The 23,415-nt window shown below is 34.1% G+C and overlaps 5 protein-coding genes across 13 annotated transcripts; 3 read left to right on the top strand and 2 right to left on the bottom strand.

The window, feature by feature from the left end:
- The first annotated feature begins 654 nt into the window (after positions 1–654).
- Positions 655–3,439, top strand: LOC109533958. Its single transcript, XM_019899481.2, has 3 exons — positions 655–901; positions 1,301–1,414; positions 2,509–3,439. The coding sequence occupies exons 1-3, from the start codon at positions 838–840 to the stop codon at positions 2,718–2,720; spliced, it is 390 nt and encodes a 129-aa protein (XP_019755040.2). The 5' UTR covers positions 655–837; the 3' UTR covers positions 2,721–3,439.
- Positions 3,440–4,624: 1,185 nt separating this feature from the next.
- Positions 4,625–9,290, bottom strand: LOC109533959 (extensin; the record flags this gene model as incomplete). 4 transcript variants are annotated; one of them, XM_019899482.2, is given in 6 exon segments in its annotated part: positions 4,625–4,682; positions 5,097–5,189; positions 6,536–6,556; positions 7,177–7,302; positions 8,860–8,922; positions 8,983–9,290. In XM_019899482.2, coding segments are annotated over 6 exon segments (419 nt in total), but the record flags the coding sequence as incomplete, so codon positions are not given.
- Positions 8,174–15,676, top strand: LOC109533955. Of its 5 annotated transcripts, none has more exons than XM_048667506.1 (7): positions 8,174–8,351; positions 11,663–11,918; positions 12,109–12,649; positions 12,705–14,118; positions 14,176–14,545; positions 14,623–14,821; positions 15,495–15,676. In XM_048667506.1, exons 2-7 carry the CDS (start codon positions 11,902–11,904, stop codon positions 15,570–15,572), a joined length of 2,619 nt encoding a protein of 872 aa, XP_048523463.1. In that variant the 5' UTR covers positions 8,174–8,351; positions 11,663–11,901; the 3' UTR covers positions 15,573–15,676. The 5 variants fall into 5 exon arrangements, with proteins under 5 accessions (XP_048523463.1, XP_048523465.1, XP_019755037.1 ...); XM_048667508.1 differs by lacking the exon at positions 8,174–8,351 and adding an exon at positions 9,841–10,311 and having other exon boundaries at positions 11,663–12,082; positions 12,142–12,649; XM_019899478.2 differs by lacking the exon at positions 8,174–8,351 and adding an exon at positions 9,842–10,311 and having other exon boundaries at positions 12,142–12,649.
- LOC109533960 (iron-sulfur cluster assembly scaffold protein IscU) lies at positions 15,660–16,421 on the bottom strand. The gene has a single exon (XM_019899488.2). It carries the CDS (start codon positions 16,297–16,299, stop codon positions 15,832–15,834), a length of 468 nt encoding a protein of 155 aa, XP_019755047.1. The 5' UTR covers positions 16,300–16,421; the 3' UTR covers positions 15,660–15,831.
- Positions 16,422–16,508: 87 nt separating this feature from the next.
- LOC109533956 (condensin complex subunit 2) lies at positions 16,509–23,279 on the top strand. Of its 2 annotated transcripts, none has more exons than XM_019899479.2 (13): positions 16,509–16,611; positions 18,089–18,248; positions 19,266–19,478; positions 19,548–19,764; positions 19,826–20,078; positions 20,138–20,299; positions 20,362–20,477; positions 20,533–20,760; positions 21,270–21,444; positions 21,500–21,674; positions 21,743–21,841; positions 22,551–22,652; positions 22,975–23,279. In XM_019899479.2, exons 2-13 carry the CDS (start codon positions 18,123–18,125, stop codon positions 23,167–23,169), a joined length of 2,061 nt encoding a protein of 686 aa, XP_019755038.2. In that variant the 5' UTR covers positions 16,509–16,611; positions 18,089–18,122; the 3' UTR covers positions 23,170–23,279. The 2 variants fall into 2 exon arrangements, with proteins under 2 accessions (XP_019755038.2, XP_019755039.2); XM_019899480.2 differs by lacking the exon at positions 16,509–16,611 and adding an exon at positions 17,587–17,856.
- The last annotated feature ends 136 nt before the right edge of the window (positions 23,280–23,415 follow it).

Here is a 23,415-nt window from a genome sequence, read left to right as displayed (position 1 = left end):
GGGTTTCTATTACGCTCAGATTATATGGGACATTGATATTCAAGATTTATAACTTGTTTGGTGTGACCATGTAAAATACTGGCTGAAATAAAATGCAGATTTCGAGGGTGTTGTTTTCCGGGCCTTGGGGGTGCCTGAGATTAACACATTTCGCAATATCTGTACCTACTTAAATCAGAAGTCTTTGATGATGCCTTTGAAATCGCATTGTTTTTTGGAACCACTATTTTAAATAATTCTCCCTGAAATTGTTCAAAACAACTGGAAATTTAAATATTTGTATTGCGATGTTCAGTGGTGGAAGATCAGTGTTTGAGTGAGGAAAATACAACACAATTAATGTTGACTGACGCTACATGATTTTGGTTTTTAATTCCTTTTGCTTTTATTTTTATCTAATACTTATCTAAAAGCCGAGTTGGCAATGAAAATTATTTGTTTCCGTAGTTTTCCACTTCAGCGTTTCCAAAAACGCAATGGAAAGATTTCCATTAGCTACAAACATTTTGCAAAAATATCTGAAAATCTTACCGATTAATAAATAAATGACGCGCATTGATAATCTATACAGCACAAGCTCTAAACGGATTTACCGATAGCAGAAACATTTATAGATGTATTTATGTACATATAATTAGTGAATTTTATTTATTGCGGCCTTTGTGCATTACGATCCATCTTTTAGTGATCAATAAAAAATCAAAGAGACAAAGATCCGCTTGCGGACATCAAAATATTCCTAGTGTATATTAAATTCCTTCTTCTCAGTATCTGATTTTATACATTGTTTCAGGCAAACGATGCAATGGACGACGAAATCTCCACAAAGGCGCAGAAATGTCCTCAAATTCAACGATTATTTCAACGAACTCCACAGACATTTATAGCGTACCTATCAGAGGTAAATTGCTTTGTATAACTTATTTATGATTATAACAAAAATGTTAAATTAACGGAACTGAGTGCAGCAAGAAAATGGATAATCGCTTAGTGGCGTTGCCTCCTATTGAGAAACAGACTATATACAGGGTGTACATTAAAAACATAATTGCAAAAATTTGAAAAACAGTTTGAAAAAATAGTTATACAGGGTGTTCCATTGAGAACACCTTGTATAACATTTTTTCCAAATAACATCATCAAAACTATAACATATTTTCGATGAATATCAATGCGATAATCATGTTCAAAGTTTAAATTAGATCTGATTTTTCGCACGTATCTGACAAATGCTTTTAAAATATGATAAGATCTTCGAGTGAAATTGATATATGATTTAAGGGGAATTTGATTCTTTTAGCGCCAATTAGAACGACACAAGATGTGGCCAGACGGTACGAAAGATGCGTCTCCTCAATGTCCACCAAAAGTCAACTGTACTTGGTACCGTTTGATGTACTTCCCCCCAATTTTGGTAAGTTAAATGCTGACAATAATTAATAATTTGCATAAATTTAATTAACAAAGGCCACGTCGTATGCACAATGTTTGTTAGCGTTCATGCCCATATGACATGATAGCGTTTGTGGGATATTTGCTCGCGGTACATCAGGTTTTTGGCAAAGTCATAAAGATTTACGAGACACCCACTAATTAAAGATTAAATCACATGCTGTTGATGCCAGATAAGGTGTGCGAATTCTAGATTTACTTGTTTGGTTTTTGAAATATTTACTTATATGTGTGTGCTTTATTGACGCATTCGATTATTGGCATGTTACGCCTGTTTTGCATTATATATAGGTAAGCATCCAAAGTTTTATCTGTATTTCTTCAAAATCTGTCTACTAAATTCAAACGAAAATGTTCTAGTTTTAGCTTCTGTTTTCTAACCGCGCAAGTTAAAGAGTGTTTGAAGACTTAAATTAACTTTTCATTTTTGTATTTTTCGTGGAAACTAGAAACATTTTTTAAATGATGTTTGGTATAAAAAAGTTCTTAATTTAAAGCTCTATTTTGGAATAACTATAAGAGCTTTGCAGCTCAACCCGTTCTGTAAATCTGAGCCAAAGACTAAGACGGGGTTTGAAGACTCGCAGAAACTTACAATTTTCACATTTCGCCTAAAAACTAGACTGTTCTTAAATGATGTTTGGTATAAAAAAGTTCGTAATTTAAAGCTCTATTTTGCAATGACAATAAGAGCTTTGCACCTCAACCAATTTTTTAAATATGAGCCAAAGCCTAAGAGCGGTTTTGAAGACTGGCATTAACTGAGAATTCGTTCTATTAAAAAGTGTCACGCCAGACAATGTATTTTCACACGTTTTCGCGATTTTAAGGAAACCGTGAAAAAACTAGGAAGAACTTCTGATTGAACAAAATGAGGAAATGTTTGACCTTAAAACGACTTATTAAATTAAAGTGGTTCTTTTCAAATGGCTGATATTTTTCATTGTTTCAACATACTTTTTCCACTTACGATAGTTCATTTGCTTGCTTTTCCCTGCCAAGAACTAAATGGTTCAAATTCATAACATATAATGATATACTTTTTTCTGCCTCCAGATTATTCATCAAGAGAGGTGGAAGTGAGAGCAGACTATGTGATACTGAAAGACTTGAGACTATTGGAGAGATATCATTCCTGCGATGGAGGTGTTGTTAACGAAGCGTACGTACCTCAACCGGAATACAATCCTCACATATATGGAACCATTCCTCCGCTTGAACGCGAGCCTTATAAGAAGCAAGCATCATATAATCCAATGTTTTACTAAATGAACTTTTTCACCTATACCCACTGATCGAGATTTTTCGGGAAAGGCGAGCTTTACTGAAGAGCTAAAGAGCTTTGAATGAAATTGTTTTCCTGAAGCTGTTGTACTACTCTTAATGTAAGACCTATAACCTTCTAACTGTATTTGGAGGGTTTAAAGGTAAAAGTGACCAAGTCGAAAATTGCCGTATTTCTGTTTACCAAGTAGTTTAAAAAAATAATATATTTGTCTCCAAAAACTGACGAAGTCCCCCAAGACCACACAAACAGGTACACTAATATACGTTTTTAATAACCAAGTTTCCAAAAGGATTCTGATATAATGTTTGGCTCGGTTTAAGAGTACATTTACCAAAAAAAATTATATTTTAGACTTGGTCAGTTTTAGCTTTAAGTCCACGATTTAAGCTCATATATTTTACACTTGGTGTAATAAATATGGAACCTTCGGGCTTTATGGAAGCAAAGTTCTGGTAAGTAAGGGAACCTTCAACAGACCGATTTCGAGTTGTAATTGACAATACAAATATTGTTCGTTTCGTTCTGTTGAAAGTGACTACTACTTTCGAGCGCCTTTACGGGAAAAGCATTAAATGTGATTACTGGATGTTCTGAGATTGAAAACTAGTTAGTTCCTTATGTTTGATACATCTATTTTACCTCGTATCATTACACGTTGTTATATAAAACTATTTTATTACATGAAATTTATACAAATAATAATGTTTTTATTTACTGACTTGTCCCATTTCTTTCGCAAATACTTAAAAATGTGTCCACATGTCTGATAATGTTTTGCACTTCACAATTAGTGCGTCTGAATCTCTTATCAAAAAAACGCCTGCAAAAGATTATAAGATTTGGCAAATATTTGAATAGGAAAATCGTAGATCTTAAAAGCACATTTCGAAACTGCTTGAAATTCGTTTTTAATCCATTTTTACGTAGGAATGTCAATCGATCAATTAATACTACAATTGCTAAAAAGCAACTCTAAACGATTTTCGGGATTTCTTGCAAATGTACCAAATAAATTCGATTTTTACAATATTGAAGAAACGAGGAAAACAGTTTTTAAATAAAAATCGGGGTTATAAAAATCAGCAGGTATTTCGAAAAAAATAAATTAAAAATAAACAAACGAGAGAAAATAATACACTGGAATTACAAAGAATAATCATTTTAATATATTTATCATAACTTTAGGTTAATGCATACAGTCTTAGAATGTTATCGCTTCAAAACGTTCATATTATAATGCTGTTTAAGCCAGCCTAAAGTAAAATATAGCCTATTTTTAAAATATGTATAATATGACTTTAATACCGCAATCAAATATGTAGTAACACTTATGTTTAAAAATGGTTTGCACTGTTTTGGGCGCTTTATAAGTAAGCGGCAAACATCCACTACCACAGAACAGCACTGTGTTCAACTGAACAGTGAATATGCATTAGATGAATGGTGCATCGGCTCATATCTGAACATTATGGTATCACAATTCTTAAGATATTTATATACAAAAAGGTGTGTGTCAGTTAAAGAATCCAGTAAACGAGCAACAAATTACGGTAAAAATAAACAGTCTTCATTGCATTTGTTGTTGATCATATTTCCACAAAGATTGTGCATACTTATGGCGAACTCTCTTAAATATCTGTATAAAATGGAGCAGCCCCCCATAAGTCGAATTGCCATATATTTTGATTAGTTGAATCAATTAACTTTAAAAAGTAAAATAACATTGTTTCAGCCAGATTTGCACATTAAAGTAGGAAAAGGTCAACAAATGCAATTACATCTCATAATCACCTATGAAACCTTTAACTTTGGTAATGCGGGTTGTAAGGGGCCTGCTTACCATAAGCTTCTCTTTGGGGGGCTGGGGGCTGAACGGGAGGCATGGCCATTGCTACGTCATATGGAGGAGGTTGGTTTTGAAATCCTGGCTGTGGTGGGTACGCTGTAATAAAGAAATAATACATCTTATCTAAGAAATGAATGAAATCCAATGCGGTTTTGCGCTTAAAACAAAGCGTTTATCATCTACTTGTGCGGAATTTACGCTTTACGAACTAAATATTTATTAGTCAGTTCTCTGGATCCCACAAGTATCATCATTCATATGACGAATGTGTCACGATTACTTTTTAAAACAATATTAGCCATTAGAAGCAAGCAGGAAGCCACACATATGTGCTCCGTAAACAAACATAAAAACCATGCATTTAGATATCGTTCGGCCATAAAACACCTCAGTTCTGATAAGTAAAAATAAACGAATCCGAGTCAGATTTAATTAAATGCCAAAACCGGTAGGGGTAGATTGAAAAGAACCCACTAAGTCTCCTAAATCATAAAAAACTATAAAACTTACCAGTTGGAGGATAGGGAGAAGCACCTGGAGCAGGGCTTGGAGGATATACAGGGCCGGCCGGCGGATAGTGAGGACCTGAATACGGTGGGTAACCTGCAATATACAGAACATTTTCTGTAAAATCTGTATTTTTCATTAAAAATATAATTATTGTGCAAATTGATAATTCAACTAAACTTTGGAAAACTAAATTCAAACAGCCCAAATGAACATATTTAAAGTGGGGATTTAGCTAGAAATATTCAACTTTTTCTACGAAGATCAAATAGGATTTGCTCGGATATTTTCCAAGAATCCTTCCGAAACAGGCAGGTACACATAATCAGTAATAAAATGAAAATCGATTTTGAAACTGGTGGCAGGTTTTCTGGCTTTTATGCCGCCATCAGAAGCAAACATTAAATTATCGTACGTGAAATCAATTGAAATTAGTCTGATGTTTCTTTAGCTTTCATCCAAACAAGTTGAGTCAATAGTGATTCATTACACTCCATTATCAGCATGATAAAATAAATTAATTATTACAGTATTACCACCATTAGCTACCATTTAATGACGAACGAATACGTCAATCGAGTTAAATTTCTGTTACATGCAAACCAACATATATTTTTTTAAATTATATTCATATCATTTTTGACCTCAGTGGTTTATTGGCATGCATCACAAACATAAAAACGAGCTGGCCAAGAGTTGAGACCCCTATTCGCAGCGATTTAAGTATTAAACGGGTTTAAACACAAAAAGGAACGCACAAAAACGAGTACTCATTGAAGAGGTCCTGGTGCAGTCGTTCTACTTATTATGTGAATTCGTTACTAAAAAAAATATTTTATCTGAAGAATAAGCACATTTATTCACATATGAGAGCATTTAAAACACATATTTGCATATGGTTTTTGGTATATGTTTTCATTTAATATAGTGCATGTGGTTCTTTCATTAGCAACACTAAAATGTGTTAATTAAAATTAATAAGCCTAAACATTTATGTACCTGTTCAGAGGTCGGCATAAGAACCTGTTAAATGTGATGATTTGGATTTCGTATGGATTTAAAAAATATATATTCCGACTCCTATCGCCTTACAGCTGCGCTTTCTTGGCACAAAAATTGGTACATTTTGCAATAAACTATTATATTCAAACTAGAACATTTAATATTATATATAACATCCTCAAAAGAAGAAGTGATTTAAACCCAATTAGGATGAAAAGAGAAACTCAAAGCTGGAGAAGTAAACCAAATTTACTATAAATCTACACTGAAGATTTTGATCATCTACTCAATCGTCCCAAAATGTACATTTCTATTGCAAAAAAAATATAATTCAGTGAAGAAAAAAATGTGCTACAAAGTGACTATCCTGTAAATGCAACACTAACACTGAACATAAAAATCAAGCTCTAAAACAATAGCCAAAAACCAACACAACATACCCATTGGTGGTGGATAAAATCCTGCAAACATGAAATTGCATACATTAGTGAGGAATGCAAGAAGCGACATATAGAAATTTGCATTACTTGCAATCTTCTATAGTAAACATGAGTTTGATTTAATAACCGGAATAGAAACGGTGTAAAAACCAGATCTTATTTTGAAAATTGGGGCCGTTTCGTCACTTTATTTTGGCAAAAATTTTTAGCATCAAAAATAGGTTTGATGAAGACTTCAGATGTTAATCAAAGGGTAAAAGCATGAACATTCTTAGAAAATAAAAAACCATCGCCAACTCCCTAGCAAAACATTGCTCGGTATTTCAATAAATGTTGATTTTGCTTTCTCCATTCTTAAGTTAATCTGTAAATTAGGGTCTTTTTGATCATGTACTCTATATCCATATATACATCTTTCAATTAATTTGGTCCCTATCCTTTGGACGAATATAATGGATGTTCCTCTAATTAATCACCATCAATTTTATTTGATTTATATTAGTCTTAAGTTCAATTTGGTTGCTTATTACAGTCAATCTACTGAGCATCTTTAGTATTTCTTCGATATTATCACATTTATTTTCTTCGGGGAATACTAAGAGCGCAACCCTATCTAATATCTTTCTAAAATAATTACTTACCTTGATGAGGCATAGGCATGGATGGATAAGGTGTTGTATTAGGATGTCCTCCAGGAGGAGGCCCACCATGTACAGGATATGGTTGTTGTGGAATGGGTTGTGTAGTAACTGTTACAGTAGGTCCGTCTGAAACACGTTAAATTACGTATTCAATTGTGAACAAACTTTCTTCATTGCAGACAATAGAACTATTTATTATTAGTTAACCTTGTAAGTTGGATAGCAAATGACAAGCTTTTGAATAGGTACCTACTAATTGGATTACACTTTTGAACAATATAACAATATGCAAGAAGCTTGTTATATGGTATTTAAATAGTTGTAGTGCTAAGTATAGGGTTTCCTTACATCCGTATACTGTGCCTTCTCGTTTCTTTTTACAACACCATCCACATATCGAGAAGATAACGATGCAAATTACGACGACAATTATGGGCCCGATAATATCCATTATCAATGAAATTTCCCAGAAAACTGATCTTTTGTGATAACAAGCACTTAATTTCACTGAGTTCCAGAGCTGATGCTGCACTAAATGTTTTACCCACTATCTAAGAAGAGACAAGAAGCCTAGTGGACACACATTGCAGGGTATTCAGATGCTAGTGTAAACAAGTGTTGTCTACACTGAAAACCTTTTCACTTCAAACGCGCAAAAATCTTTCTCCCTTATCTATGGCAAATGTTGGCAAAGATCAAATGCAAATATGTCAATTCGTTTGACACACAGCTGATGAATCATATGTGAAGTGAGCAAGAGATGGCCACATAGCGGTGACGGGTGATAAAAAAAGATGGCCATATTTCTGAATAATTTATTAATTATTGAGATATTTTAAATTTAAGAAAATTAGACAGTAGATGTACATGATTGGAAGTGCTGTTTTTTTTTAAATAAAATAGTGGTTAACCGATACAAGCAAAAAGTAAAGAAAAATTAACCTTAGCTACCTACAAAATGTGTCAAAGAAAAAATCAACAGAATAATAAATTTGGCAATTAAACAAAATTTTTAAAATTTTTGTACTTCCCTGCCTGGCATCAGTGTGACAAATGGCGTGGCAATTTTTTGCTTATGGAAAAGTAGTGCATTTCAATAAGGGAAAAGTTGTGGAAAACTTCATTTTTAGCAGAAACACACAAAGAAAAGTTATTAGTTAAAGCGAGTCTATAAGGTGAGCATATTGTTAACTTCGACCACCAGGGTCTCGTAAAGTAGAAAATTACCGATTTTAAGTACGGTTTTCTCATAAATGTTCACCTATTTTCTAAAGTCTCTAGTTTGGCACATACTGTATATAACCATGATACAAGAAATATATAATATTCCTTGTATCATGGTATATAACACTCTAGATTATTTCCCCCAGTTAAGGCGCAATTTATTTATTTGTTGATTTTGCCTTGAATAATAAAACAGTGCAATAATTAAATGCAGTCAAGCAATTAAAAGCGAATTTGGCAAGAATGGTAAAGAATTGCCACCAGCAAGTAGGTATTTAACGGTTTCATTGAGTTTCTTTTCCGCTCCAGTACCCCAGCAGGCTGTTCGCTACCATAGCAAATAAATCAATTATCTTTGAAGGCAAAGCCAAGGTATTGCGATATAGAGATAGATAAGCATCTGATGTAAATTGAGAAATATTGCACTGTTTGCTGTTAACTTCCGATTAGTGTACTTACTAGCGTAGTATGGATCTTGGCGACGATTTGAATCGTTATCCTTACAACACAAGCAACATAGTCCTAAAAATAACAATTACACGTATCAACTAAACGTATTAAAGAGCCAAACGTGTTTCATACCTATGCAGAGTCCGCATTCACAACAGCAACGCAACAAGTCACAACAACCATCATCCATGTTAACCTGCGGTTATGGAATACTTAGATGGATAAGAACGTCCTCACCCAGATTTCATATAAATGGTTTATTTGGTTAAATTAGCAGTTGCCACGATAATTTAAAGAGATTGCTGCTGGATTACACTACCTGGTTATGAATGTTTACAACCTAGACTGGCTGTTTGGCGCTCGCGCATTAAAATGCGCTAATTTAATGATGAAAAATCATATGTTTCGAACAATGACGTCACACAACATGAATCATTCACTTTATTGATTTATGCGAAAAATACAATCAAGTCTAGTAAAGGTAAACTTACATGATGAGTTGACCATTATACCACAGACATCTCATACTCATATGTATGTTTTCCCTGTCTAATTAATTGGAAAATGTTGTAATTGTTGTCCGACAAGGAAAATTCAGAACCAAAGCAGGAACGTTTACGAGCAACGTACACCCTCTAGAAGAGACAACTCGAAAAAAACTCCAAAAATCGCTCAAGTTTAATGTTTGCTAACCCTGTAAATGCTGGGCCAAAAACATTTGGTTTCTCAACTGCGCCTTCTCTTTCAAAAATTCATAACTTCCAATACAGAACAGGCAGCAAACTGAAATTTGCACACCATGTAGAAGACATTTGAAACTGAAAATGTTGAGACTTTTATTTGAATCGCAATAAATTCCGATTTTTTCTGCCTGTGAACTCGTGATTAAAAAGGAGCATTTGCCAGAGACAAGAGGAATTTCTCTGCATTTGCTCTCCACTTCGCGCAAATCGTAGAATTTTGCGTTTTGCTGTTCTTAAAAGAATAAAATCACGACGTTGGATAATTCCGCGCTAAGATGCTACTTTCTCCTTAAGGAGTTTCCTAAGGAGCAGAGAATTAATACAGATTAAATACATAAAAGCAAAAATACTTTTTGAAACACAACATTTCAAATGTCGAATTGAGGTTATGATTTGCACAGATCACAGAGTGAAAGGCGATTCCCAGGGGGATATTCTGTGCACAGATCACAGATAACCCAAACTAACCTCTGTTATTCTGTGTTGTTAACCAAAAAAAACTTACTTGTGTACTTGTCTATCTATGAATTCGTATCCTCATGCATAATAAATTTGTACATTTTGTACGTTTGCACTAAACAAAGATTGCTATGGATAGGAGAATCGATCCTAGACTGAAGAAACCGAGATCGTCCAAAGGCACTCCTTTTTTTGTGCAAAGAAACTATTGGGCTGCTGGTACACTCGGAGTTTGTGGATTCCTTTGGTTTGTCTGGGAGTAAGTAAACTATGTATTTAAGCTTTGGTGTTACCCAGCAAAACTTGTTCATGAAATAGCCCTCAATTAGCTATAAGTTAGTTTTCCAAAGGTGAATTGTACAACAGGCTAAACTTGTTTTTGTATTGTCTATGCTAGATTGAAACATTTTATAACGATAAACAGGATAGTAAAGAACATTTTTTTTTTCGTATGGACTAATTCTTTCATGTACCCTGTCTGGTCGATCTGTTTTAAGCGATTCTTATGGCAAAAGCTGTCTTCAAAGTTCAACAGCTCCTCTTATAGAATTTTTTGTTTGTGCAGTTTGATTCCAGTTACGTCTTTCAATTATTAGTCATAAGTCGATAAAGCAAGCAGAAAATCCTTTTTTAGTCACGGCATTTCTGAAGGAGTAGGTTCATTCCGAAGAGTTTGCGTCTTTGAAGTCCAACTGCGATTCTTCAGTACAGATACCTCTGATCTACCTATAATATAATGTTTTTAAAGTCTTGTTCTTTCAATATTAATTGTATTCTACCATTTGCAAATGAAATGGTTGTCCACTATTCTATACAAATGCAACATAATATCTTGTTTCTTGACAACGACAGCAAAGCTTTCAAAAAATCCATTTTTCAATATGTATAGCCTGTTTAAAATCCCTATTTCATGACTTGATCTGAAGATTTACCAGATGAACAAAGGCTGGCTAGTTCTTGCATTTTGTCAGTTCCTTTCTGTTGTATTGGCCTGCGTTAATTTATTTAAAACATGCATGTAGCAAATCGCAATTATTTTCAAAATTATTATTGATAGAATGAAATATCAGTTAATGTTTTAATTGTTTTGATAAATTGAACACACTTTTAGCGTAAACGAAGCGAAAAATTTGCGTCGAAAGTGAGCTAATTCAAGAACATATATATGCATTAATTAGTAAAAATATGGCCCTTTTAGAAATGCAATTTGCAGTAAGAATAACCACCCAACCGACTAATATTGTTAAGTTTTGTCCTACAGTTTGACAGTTTTCCACAGTAGTATATCAAAAGTGGGTTTAATAACCATGGTATATTGTCATTATTTAACATTTTTAATTATAGAAAAGCAGGCTTACTCATTTGGGCATATAGTGTGTTGAAAACGTATTGTATGCAAAAATATATTGGTAGTGTTAATTATAGGTTGTTTGGCTGCTAAGCATAATATTACAAGAAAAGCTGCTTTCGTGTAATCGGCATTTGGATAGGATAGGAAATCTCACTAGCCTAGTTATACTCAACATACGAAAGCCAAATTTTATGTAAAACTAACTGTAAAAATTAACTTTTCAAGGCCAAGGTATATATTATTATAACTTTTATCTAAGGTTGTCACTTAAAACTACGAAATCCAAAGAGATACTAAGTAATTACTTGGAAGATTCTGAAGAACTCAAAGCGAGAGCGGCTTATAATCGAGCGGCGTGGACGAATCCTACACTGTATACGCTAGCCGACAAGATCAGGCAGAGAAAGGCTTACGAAAACGAACCACCACCAGAGTCACGTTTCTTCAAGTTTCTAGAGCTTCTTAGAGAACAACCATCTGGAGTGCACTCAGCTAACGATGAATAATATCACTAGGTTTGAATATAGTATGTTAAACCGAGCGTAGTAGTTAAATAAAATAAACATGTAGATATTTCAACGATATTTATTTAGCGGAATTTATATTTTCTTGTCCTCAACTATCACAAACATTCATTAACATTTTCCTGAATAGTTGCTAGGTATTATTTACCATAGTGGTAAGTATTTTTTATTTATTTTTTAGAAAATCAAAAATAACGTCAACGTTTCTTCACAGTAACTCTACAACACCTGAAATATCGCCATATTTCTTAGAGAGGCCCGCACAAGCAAATCAGGATAACATTGAAACTGCCTCAAAACCAACAAAAAAAGTTGAACCTACTGTTAATCTAAATGATTCTACTGATGATTTTATGCCGCCTGTAGAAATCAAAAAAAGGAAATTCAGGTTAAAAAAGCCGCAAGTCCAACTCAAGTCAAAAAAGCGTAGAAAGTCAACTGCAGGAAACGGGATTAATAACTACACTATTGAAATCTTTAATGAAAATGTAAGCTACAGTGGAGAGAATGGTGATCATTTGCAACTGGCTGTTGCTCTCTCCAACTCGTCGTACGAAGCGGAATATGGACAGTCGTCAAACTCTTCAGCGCTTATTAACGAGCCGTTGGATGATATTGGCCAAATATTGAAAAATTCGAAACCAACGAATTTGGAACGATTTGGATTTCAAAGCTGTAAAGCATCTTTGTTGGTCTCAAATCGAAAGAAAACACTTACAGAGGTGAGATAAGTAAAACTCATTTTCCACTAACTCAAAAGGATTCTTCCATTTACAGGTCTCCAAAAAAAATAAGAATCGTTTCAAGTACATCACGCCAGTGCTCAATATTCGTTCTGCGGACGACAGGGAATCGTTTATTTCATCTAAAATATCTTTAATTTTAAATCAGTTAAATCCAAGGCGTAAAATGCAATGGGATCCTGGGACACTCTGTTCTAAATTGCGGAAATTCATGCCGAAAGATCGTAACATATTTCAATTGGCCGCATCGAATGAAGTTGATAACTTCTATATTGACGACCTTAATTTACCTAAGAGCGAGTATAAATGTGGTTGTCTATTAAAAGACTGGAGTTTGATACCAGGAAGAGATAAATCACCAACGAGAGATCTAAAAGAAAACAACGACTCTTGTATTGAGTGTTTGGAAGCTGCAAATTCTCAGCAATTGAACACATTCGAACAATCTATGGATGAACATTCAAAAGATCCACCAGCCCCATCATCTCCAGATCTCTTTCCATCAGATGATGATGCTTGCTTGGGAACTTCACGTGAAGCAACCGAATATAAAAGCTTCATCTCCGGAGATGTTCTAGAGGAGAAACACTTTTCACAACGCCTAAGCTCGCAATACAAAAAAACAACTGTGGATCGCAACATTGTCATTAGTGAAGGTAGCACGTCTATTGAAGTTATTGAATTATCGGATGATGATAGTGAAAACAATGAATATGTGCGCAAGTTGGCCAGTCCTGAGCTTGCAACCACTAATTTGGAAAAACAAAATGTGATTGAGAATCAAGCAGATATTAAAATCCCGGTTGATAGAAGGTCAACTGAAATTAGTCCAAGTGAAAATGATGGGAGCGGGCCTCATTCGATTAGCTTTGAAGACAATACTAATTCTTCTGGTGATGAATTAAGTGGTAACTGGCTTAGCGATGAAGATGGTTGTTCCAGGCAGGCTACTTCATTAATGGTGGATATAACTGATATTATCGATCCAATGTGCAGTGAAAGCTCGGACGATTCTGCAAGCAATAAAGAAATCGAAAATATATTTGAAGGTAAAGAACTATCAGTACCATATGCAACAGATGATGATGAACCCCTATCACACTCTAAGGCCGAGGAAGAAGACTGCCAGAAATCTTGTTTTGAAAATTATGGATGTTTTCAGATTACTAATGAAAACCCGAATTCAGAACAACTTCCCAGTTATGAAAACATCGACACATCAGTTGGCGTTGACTCAAGCAAAGCGCAATTTTGCAGAAGTTTACTGGGGTACAATTCCTTAGATCTGAATGTTACTGAATACGTAAAAAGTCTACTAAATAAGGAAAATGAGTGTTCTAATCACCAGGGCCTTGAAAGCAATTCTAGTGCTGATAATTTGAGCCGATTTTCAACTCTTGATGAGTCTCGGACAAGTGATGGAGAAGAATTCACGGAAGACCAACCAGGTAACGAAATTTTCTCATGAAGATTGAAGCATTTATTTTAAACAATTTAACTTTTAGTTTCATCAGCTGATGGTTTACGTACGAAACGTTCCATAACACCAACAAATTTCATAATCAAGACGAGAAATGTGACGCCGATGCCCCATTATGATACGTTAACAAACAGTGAAGTGCAAAATCGTTTAAAGCAATTTGGCATCAAAACCCTAACCCGCACCAAAGGAATTAAATTATTGAAGTATATTTACGAGTCAACGCACCCTCTTGTGGAAACTGTAGATGTACGGGAGGAAAATGCTACAGAAATGGAATCCCCAGGTATTAAACGGCGAAAAAAAACGCACACAGATAATCCAGGCACATCAGATTTTCCTTGCGAAGAAGAACCGAATTTGATAGAAATTGTAGGCGATTCTTTACTGGAAAAGTAAGATACTCGGTCATAATAGTCACATACTAAAAATTAATAGTAGTTTTGGTTTTTATTATTCGTTTCAATTGCAGTGAGCGGCTCGATGATCTGATCTTCGAAAGAACCAAATCAGTAACAGTAAAATCATGCCAAGTTCCGCTTCAGATCGTTTGGCATAACTTCCTCTGTTGTAATCCTACTATGAGAGAGCAGATTCTTTTATATCGGCCGCTAATATTGAATACCATTCATCAAATGTTGAAAAGTTTGGGATTTAAATTTAATAAACAGGTTAGTACCATTTTGTTTTGAATTTGAAAATTTAATACTAGATATTAAATTTATTTTGATAATTATTTGCGTATCGTGAAAAAAATTGTTTAGTTTTAATTTGGAAGAATTTTTAAAATATGTTTTTTATTAATAATAATCAAGTTATAGAGCGTTTATAACTGGTAGCTCAAGATTTACGTACATCGTACATCTTTGCCTAATGACGCGTTTATATCACTTTTGTATGATGATTTATACATTTTTTTTGTTTTATTGCTAAAATGTAGTACGTTTTCGATTTTCACTGATATTAAAAAAATTATTTTTTCAAATTATTGCACGATGTTTGCCTGAGAAATGTGTCCTTAAAATTAAATTCAATAATTTCAGTGGCCATAAGAACACATTGTGATATTAATTAACATGTACAAATTTTTATCTGAACTTTCAAACTTTCATTCATATAAACGTGGGATGTAAATGATTCAGGTCATTCGCGGAAAAAATGTTTAGGAACTCACTGTATGAAACAAACCAAGTTAACATGTTTCTTGGTATGGAACTTTTATTATACCCGGAATTTTCATTATAGTGAGTTTCAATAGGTAATAAAAAGTAATCGTTTTTTTTTATTTAAAACTGAATGTTCTCATTTAGGTTTTGGGTGTATTCAATACGGTTTCTTTTATAGGATCTGCTAACGTTCCTGGACAGAAAGTGCATATCTGTACGTTGCAATACCATACAGAAAAAGGAGCCGTGTTTGTAATTATTGTGGATTGTAATGAAGTTAAGGAATGAAATGTATCTGTTAGTGTCTGCATGATTTTGAAACTTTTTTAATTGTAAATACAACTTTTACTATTTACCTAATTTATTTTGTTTCTATTTCAATACATTAATCCAACTAGTTCTCTAAAATATCACATTCAATTATTACCATAGATCAGCACAGTGAAATTTCTGATTTATTCCTGTTTACTCAATGCTTTTAACAAACCTATGGTACCCATTAAAACCGTGCAAACTTATGGTAGAGATTCTTTCTTCTGCTTTATTTTGTAGTCAGATAATGCGGCTTTTATGGCATCTTCTGCCAGCATCGAGCAATGTAGCTTAACTGGAGGTAAAGACAATTCCTTAGCGATTTCGGTGTTCTTCAGACCCAGTGCTTCATCAACTGACTTTCCCTTCACCCATTCAGTTGTATAAGAGCTGCTGGCGATGGCTGAGCCACATCCAAACGTTTTGAATTTGGCATCCACGATTTTTCCATTTTCATCAACTTTGATTTGCAGCTTCATGACATCTCCACAAGCAGGCGCCCCTACTAGGCCAGTGCCCACACTTTGGTCGTTTTTGTCCAAAGAGCCCACATTGCGTGGGTTTTCGTAATGATCAATCACTTTTGGGTGATACGATGCAACCAACACTCTGAATGGATTGCACGATCCACAAAATGATTTCAAAAGCGTGGAACTGGAATTTAAAGCCATTTTTGTGATGTCCTGAACGAGGGAAATTAATCTGTGAAATTGTGCGAAGTGGAAATATTTAGTTCGTTTTAGAACGTTTCGTTATTCAACTTAACCTTTGATTGTCACGATTGTCAACAAGGAGACCACGATGAAAACAAGGTTGCCAGCACGTTGAATTGGAACGTTGCTAAGCTTATAGCTTTTATTCCTTTACTGCCAAGACATTCTTAAAAGTCAAGCAAATGTCCAAACATAACCTATAATTTCAAATTTTTAACGGATAATTTTGTTGTTTGTCTATATATCGGTTGTTGTGCAGTACAAAGAAAAGTAAGCGGTTTCATAATTTCATAATACTTTAGTTATGGGTAGAGCAGATCAGCTTAATTATATATCCCCTGATGTACCCATTTCCCTTATGGACCTTATTATTTGCGCTCTACTGTCTGTCCAAACCTTCCTCTTGATCAGTTTTGTTTGCTTTTCATCCTGTTTTTATCCGCTATAATCCATTATTTGCTACCTCTCTGTACTTTATCCTTACCTGGTCGTGTTCAGAGATAAATTGATACGAAATCTTCAATTCCTACGCTGATAGTCTTTACAAACATTTGCTGCTTCTGCTGCCTAATTGTCGTTTTCCTGCAATTATTTGCCACCCAGACTAGTGTAATTCATTTAAAGTTACTTAACAGTAAAAGCTGCGTATATATGTAAAAGTGTACATAATTCTCCTTATTACAGCGAAATCCAAATAATTCAATGTCAGATGTAATTTCACTTGTATTGTTTCTGATATTACTGAATCTAACATTATTTTATTCTATTAGGTTGCATCTGTCCGTAAAGTGGTTTGGTGACGTCTCTTTTGAATTGTTCACTCTTAAATTCTTTACTTAATTATTTTAGGGCATGAGTCTACGAAATATTTATTAGTTTTGTTTCCGTTACAAACTGTTGTTGTTAATGCCGCCATCGTCTCATTAAGGCCTTCATCAAAACTATTATTAAGTTGATTAAGTTCTGATAAAGCATGTTACTTTGGCAAAAGAAAGTTCTCAGCAGGGTTTATAGAGAGTGCCCGAAAATAATATCACATAGATTAAAATAACAAAACTGTTACATACGGCTACAGAACTTTTGCGACATTTTCTAAAGATATCCAAGATATTTATAAACGGCTTGCGCTGAAAGTATAAAGTTTGGCAGATTTTGATATGGGGCGTCACATCCAGTAGTCGTCTACCTAAAGATTAACTAACTTGTTTGAGTCATAACTTTTTTTTTCATCTCAATTTAGTGATTTCCAAATATCTGCTATGAGAAAAGATCATCTCGTTAGAATAGATCGTTTTCCAGACAAGTCAGATTTTAAACTACATAAATGTGACTCAGTAAAAAAGTGATTTTTGGTCTACTACTTGAATTCAGGCCATATTAGTCAATATGTTTTGATTACAAACTAGACGTTGATTCCTACAACTTGTCCATTGAACTTTAAGCCTAAATTTTTAGACACGAATCATTCGAAGGTGAATTAAACCTAGTTCTACGATTCAGTCAGTAATCCTATAAGTAAGTTTTGATTTTATTTCATTGATATCATCAGTATGATGTTATGATTCGTTACAGTTTTAAAACATTTTTTTACATTTTACGCATAGTAGTATCAAATACAGAGCAAAGAAACAATTATGTATCATTGTTCAGGTCTTTGGCAAAAGCTGGAAGATTCTGTTAGTATTTAAATAATTGAACTGCAATTCGACCACGGGAAATGCTCATTTAACTGTTAAATTCTTTACAGGAGAAGAAAGCTCACGTAAAAGAAAATTCTGGCAATGGAAAGTTCGACTCCAAATACGCGACGCAAGCCAAATCGAGCCCTTCTTGGTGATACTCCCCAGTTCACCCCACTGAAGATAAAAGGACGCTTTGCGCCAACTGATCCTGATATATTAAGTGAAGTAAGTTCACTAATCATTTCAGTTGTCTTCACCCAACATTTTCAATGATTTTGTGTTTCCTTAGTGAATATTTTTTGAAGTAACTGGAAAGCGATAATAGCTACGAAACCAGTGATGTTTTGTGTGTTCTATTTGCGTTTATAGAAAGTACATTTAATAAATTGCTAACCAATTTTTTGGACACTATACGGCTAATAAGTAATATTTTTCAATATACAGAATATTGCCGCTATTTTTTTTTCGAAACTGTAACTTCTTTTTTTTTATGTTTGTAATGGAGTCTGCACTGATATTTCCTGACAAAGATAACGCGACTTGTAAAATTAAGATTCGTTGGAGTCTAAGAGACTTCCATACAAAAGAAAGTGGTTACACTTGAATTTTTGAGAAGTCAGCGTTTGGATGCCTCCTATTTCGTATTGTAGAAATCGATTAATTTTAATAGCCTGATTCTACATTTTGGGTCGCATCGATCATGACACATCAGTATTGTTTTCTTAGTCCCTATAAAGATCTCCACGAAAATGACTCCAATTCTGAATGATTCCATAGAATGTGCGATAATCTCTTCGAATTTACTAGTCGGTATATTACATAAATTTAGCAACTTATAAAGATAAATTAAAGCTTTAAATTTTAGTAAAATCCTGGATTCTCTAATCGCACAAATTCATCATTTTCAAATAATATAATTCAATTATATTATTAATTTTATTTTATAATAATTATATAATATAAATTATATTATTAAATTATTTGAAAGTTTTTATCAAGGTCCTAATACACGTCTTTTCCTAGTTGATATCGTTGAAAAACTTTGGAAAATAAGGCAAATACGTCATTATGAGAGAAACCGTTTTGAATTGTTTTTTCAAAACCATTTGTTGTTACTAGTAGTCACTAGCACTGATTCGAAATTATTCTGTAAATTTACAAGATTATGGTTGTAATAATGCAGGGCGTTGATGTTACTTGATTTAAGCGAATAAGTACATATTTGTTTTTTTTTCGCAATAGTCAAATGATGATCTCGAACGGGCAGAGAGAAGAAAATCTAGGGCTCTTAGGAAATCAATTGTATCCTTACCACATTCTACCGAAGCGAATGCTAATAGGCAATCAGGTGTGACTGCTTCTGAGTCACCAGCTCTTAACGACTCGGTAATGCGTCTCAGTGACGCGGACTTAAAGACTCAATTGAACACATTCTGCAAACTAAGTGCTGAAAATGTAAGTAATACCAATTATGCCATTATTAAAGAAAAACTGATTGAAAAGGGACTAAAATATGGTTTGTAGAAAATCAGCACTAAGAATGCGTGGCATATTCGAGTAATTGATGTGCTTAAACAAATTGTTAGCAAAGACAATACAGACGTGCTCAAAGTGGCGGGGACGTCTCTGATAGTCGCGGCCAAAGTATATGGTTTAAGAGTGGATGATTTACATGCCGAGAGCCTAAAGCTCGCCGCTAGCTTGGGCAGAAATTTTGCCAACAGAGATAAAGACGATGATGGTAAATAAACCGATAAAACACTCACCGTTGTTGAATTCATTGATTTTCTGGATTTAAATAGGAAATGACGAGCAAACAAGTCAAACAGCTGAAGAAGGGCAAAAGAAAAAATCAGAGCGGAGGAAAAAGCGTATTCTTCTCCATGATAACAAGAAGCTCACCATTGAACCAGACAGTTCTTCCTTTCTGGGCCCCCTCCCTAAATTAGAATCTAATTTCTTTTCCACCAAAACTGAAAGTGGATTAAGTGCAACCGATAATTTGTCTACAAATAAATGTCGAATGGATCCATCTGGATGTAGATTTTTATTCGGGTAAGTTCCCCTGCTTTTAATTCATTTTTAAGGTAACGTCGAGTTAATATTACTTATAGAACTACCGATAAGGTTTCTCAGTGGACGGCAGGTAGTGACAAATCCGTAAATTTGAATAAGACTATTCCGATTACTTTAAAGCCTATAAAAACCAGCATGTTGTGTGCTCAACTCAAAGATTTCCAAACAGATAATTGGAATCCCAACCAGGAGTACGATGAGTAAGCAAATAGATTGACAATTTCTAAATATTTTCTTGTTCATTGAAAAATATTCCTATCAGGTCCTATAAGATTAGAACAGAGTTAGAAGATGTCGTTCAAGATGAAAATGGTTTTCCGATTGCAGAAATAGACGGATCTTTGCATGATGTTTTCAATGAGCCCGATAATCAAGACGGTAAATTCACATAATCCTCCGTTAGTGCTTTGTTTACGTCTTTCTGCTTTTGTAGCTGATGGTTCAGTGGTAGAAGAAAACGCTGTCGGGCTTATTCGTCAAGATTTAGAGTACATTGTCAATTTCGTTCCCACTGAGAGCCATCTGAGTAGCAGAGCAGATACGTCCCTATTTTCATTTAATGATGTCATAGATACCCGATTTGGAAAAATTGAGAAAATGTGGGCTGGTCCGAGCCATTGGAAATTGAAGTTGCTCAAACCAAGAACTTCGGCGTATTCAGGTGAAGCTAATTTAAACATTCTCGATTTCTTTACTTACTCTCGTGATCTTTCAAGTAGCAGTGCTTTAGTCAACTTGCGTTCGATTTTTTCGTAAATCCTCAAAATGCTTCAAAATCAGTTTCATTTTTAATGACAAGGGAACGATTTTGAACGGTCACAATCTTTAACCGAGGATTTATTGCTTAAGTGATAAATTCATCGAGCCCAGCAAAAGACGCACTAGACCTTCTTGATCCGAAATTTCGGAAAGTTGCACCCATTTTAAACGGTTTTTGGTGGTGTTGGATTTAACCGACAATATCTGACATATTATCTGCTCAAACACGCATATGAATCTGAAGGGGCTTTTTGGGTCGAAAACTATATCGAGCTCCAAAATATGAAAGTAACAAGAAAAAAATTGAATAAAAACAACAAAAATAAGTATGCTAAATATTATTTACAGACAGTATTTCCTGGAAGTAGTTTTTATAATTGAATTATTACCATATGTTTATTGTTGAATTAGGAAAAGACGAGAACGTGCAGAAAGTGCCCCTGAGGAAAAAATCAAATAAAAAGTGCGAGCCTGAGTACATTGATATGTGGAAAATATATCAAGAAGAGCTAAACAGAACAGAAGATGTTCCAGAAAATCATAAAAAGTTCAGCTGTAAAAAATTTAGCGTGTCAGACCAAAATAAGTACATACAGCTTGGTTGAGATCGGATAGTTTTCTTCAGATTAATTTTATTTCAGAGTTAACCTGCCACTGCAAGATAGATTATGCAGAGATATCATCGAGAACATCGACTACTTAATGACTGTTCCCACTAAACGAATTGTAAAGAAAAAGCCAGACGCAGTGGAGTGTTCTGTGACAGGTTATAATTATGATAATCCAAATGATAGCAATTACTGTCCACAACCAAATGTAAGGGTTTGCTCTTGAAATCACCAACATTTACATTAGCTTTTGAGTTGAATGTTTTCTTCTTCCAGGCAGATGATGATAATGGCGCTGATTGCCTTGAAAGGAGCGGTAGAAGTTCAAGTCCACAAGCTTTTACTGGAGATAATCTTGTAGAAGCGCCCGAAATGGTAGGCCAAAAGAATAATAAGATAAAAAATCTGGTTCGTCTGCTAATAAGAGTCAAAGTTTTTCAAAAAAATTACTTTGGTGTTAACGTTTGAAATTGTTAAATACTAAGGAAAAATAAATGTTCTTTTGCCCAAAAACTATGAATGCTACAATATTTTACATTTTTTTACAAACTTCTTTTTGGGTATTTCGCCTCAAAAATTTTTGTCTTTAAAAACAGACAGAATTTCCTCACGTCTTTTAAAATTTTTTTTTTTGGAAATTCTTGAGGCGAAATACCCAAAAAGAAGTTTGTAAAAAAATGAATCCGCCTCAACAATATAGAACTTATCTACAAGATTTTACATACAGCACAAAATTGTTAAAAAGGATTAGTGCATCAAAAAATTAAAAGAATTGGTAGTTTTTGTACCAAGACCAGAGTTTACCACTTACCTAAAGCGGACGAACTCGATTGCTTTAACAAATTATGAGTTTAACATAGGAACAAATTCACAGCAAATTTATTGTGTCATTCTCCCAACTTAAAAAAAAAACACATTTTTTTTAAAGAACTTTAAATGAAAATTGCAAACGAGCCAGACCTTTTTTTAGGTCAGTTTGTCATTTTTTGAGCCAAATAATTTAGCAGTATCTTTTTGTGCCATGTGCTCACGGGATACCTTGTATGTGACCATCCATTATATTTAAAAAAAATTTGCATTGCAGGTTGAACAAATTTTTACGAAATACGCCACTAAAGCAAAGAAAATGAACATGGCAAAATTGAAAGAGTTCACCTGGTGTATTCTAACAGGAAAGGAGATATTTGTAAGTAGTTTTTCGATTTGTAAAAAAATTGACTCATGCTGAAATTTGCATAATATAACTTTTGATTTTGCCAAATTAGGCAAATAAATATTTATCAATCGACACGAATCTAAGAGCTCAAAACACATTTGTGGGTTTGGCAATTTTTCAGTTACAACGCATACGAAGTGGATTATCATTAAATCCGCGAATTGTCCCGGCATCTGCCTCTGTAATGAATATTCATTCTAAAATGTATTTAGCTTTATAAAGCTTTATTCAGTACTTATAAGTACTGAAACTGTCGTTTGCTTACGCTTACGTAATATTCTATTATTTGCAGAATCCATCAGCAAAAGTGGTACCTATCCACTTCTCAAAAATGTACAGCGATTTACCGAAGATACTTCCAGAAAATATGGCAAACGAGTTGAGTTGCCATTTGTCGTTTGTCGCATTACTCCATTTGTGTAATGAACATAATCTTGAATTAAGAAAACAAAATGATATTTCGGATTTTGAAATATTAGGCCCTTGATCACTTCGGCAAAGCGTGTACTTGCCTTTCTAAAATTAACGAATTTATTCGAAATAAACGGCTTAAAATGAGAAAAATAAGTTGTTTTCTAAAAAGGTAAAATAGTTCTGTGTTTTATTATGTTTATGTAGGATTTTTTGTCATAATAAACAAATTTCTGGAAATTACCGATGGAAGGAAAGTTTATAATATTTGTATGTAATTTTTTTTCCACCAATTGGTGAGTGCTCGAATCATTAAGTTGAG

This window comes from Dendroctonus ponderosae, unplaced genomic scaffold (assembly GCF_020466585.1).
Source record: "Dendroctonus ponderosae isolate FM_Combo_2020 unplaced genomic scaffold, Dpon_F_20191213v2 Dpon_F_20191213_6, whole genome shotgun sequence".
Classification (NCBI taxonomy): Eukaryota; Metazoa; Arthropoda; class Insecta; order Coleoptera; family Curculionidae; genus Dendroctonus; species Dendroctonus ponderosae.
The sequence above is the reverse complement of the archived record's forward strand: the minus strand, read 5'-3'. Positions and strand labels throughout refer to the sequence as shown.

What these genes read in the sequence shown, in the direction of transcription:
- LOC109533958 (XM_019899481.2), top strand. Translation starts at nt 838, where the DNA reads ATGTCCTCAAATTCAACGATTATTTCAACGAACTCCACAGACATTTAT. An exon ending in TTATAGCGTACCTATCAGAG is followed by an intron (nt 902 to 1,300) that starts GTAAATTGCTTT and finishes TGATTCTTTTAG; the next exon opens with CGCCAATTAGAACGACACAA. An exon ending in TGTACTTCCCCCCAATTTTG is followed by an intron (nt 1,415 to 2,508) that starts GTAAGTTAAATG and finishes TTCTGCCTCCAG; the next exon opens with ATTATTCATCAAGAGAGGTG.
- LOC109533956 (XM_019899479.2), top strand. Translation starts at nt 18,123, where the DNA reads ATGGAAAGTTCGACTCCAAATACGCGACGCAAGCCAAATCGAGCCCTT. An exon ending in AAGAACTTCGGCGTATTCAG is followed by an intron (nt 20,761 to 21,269) that starts GTGAAGCTAATT and finishes TTGTTGAATTAG; the next exon opens with GAAAAGACGAGAACGTGCAG. An exon ending in TAACAGGAAAGGAGATATTT is followed by an intron (nt 22,653 to 22,974) that starts GTAAGTAGTTTT and finishes TATTATTTGCAG; the next exon opens with AATCCATCAGCAAAAGTGGT.
- LOC109533960 (XM_019899488.2), bottom strand. Translation starts at nt 16,299, where the DNA reads ATGGCTTTAAATTCCAGTTCCACGCTTTTGAAATCATTTTGTGGATCG.
- LOC109533955 (XM_048667506.1), top strand. An exon ending in GGCGATTCTTTACTGGAAAA is followed by an intron (nt 14,546 to 14,622) that starts GTAAGATACTCG and finishes TTTCAATTGCAG; the next exon opens with TGAGCGGCTCGATGATCTGA. An exon ending in GATTTAAATTTAATAAACAG is followed by an intron (nt 14,822 to 15,494) that starts GTTAGTACCATT and finishes TTTCTTTTATAG; the next exon opens with GATCTGCTAACGTTCCTGGA.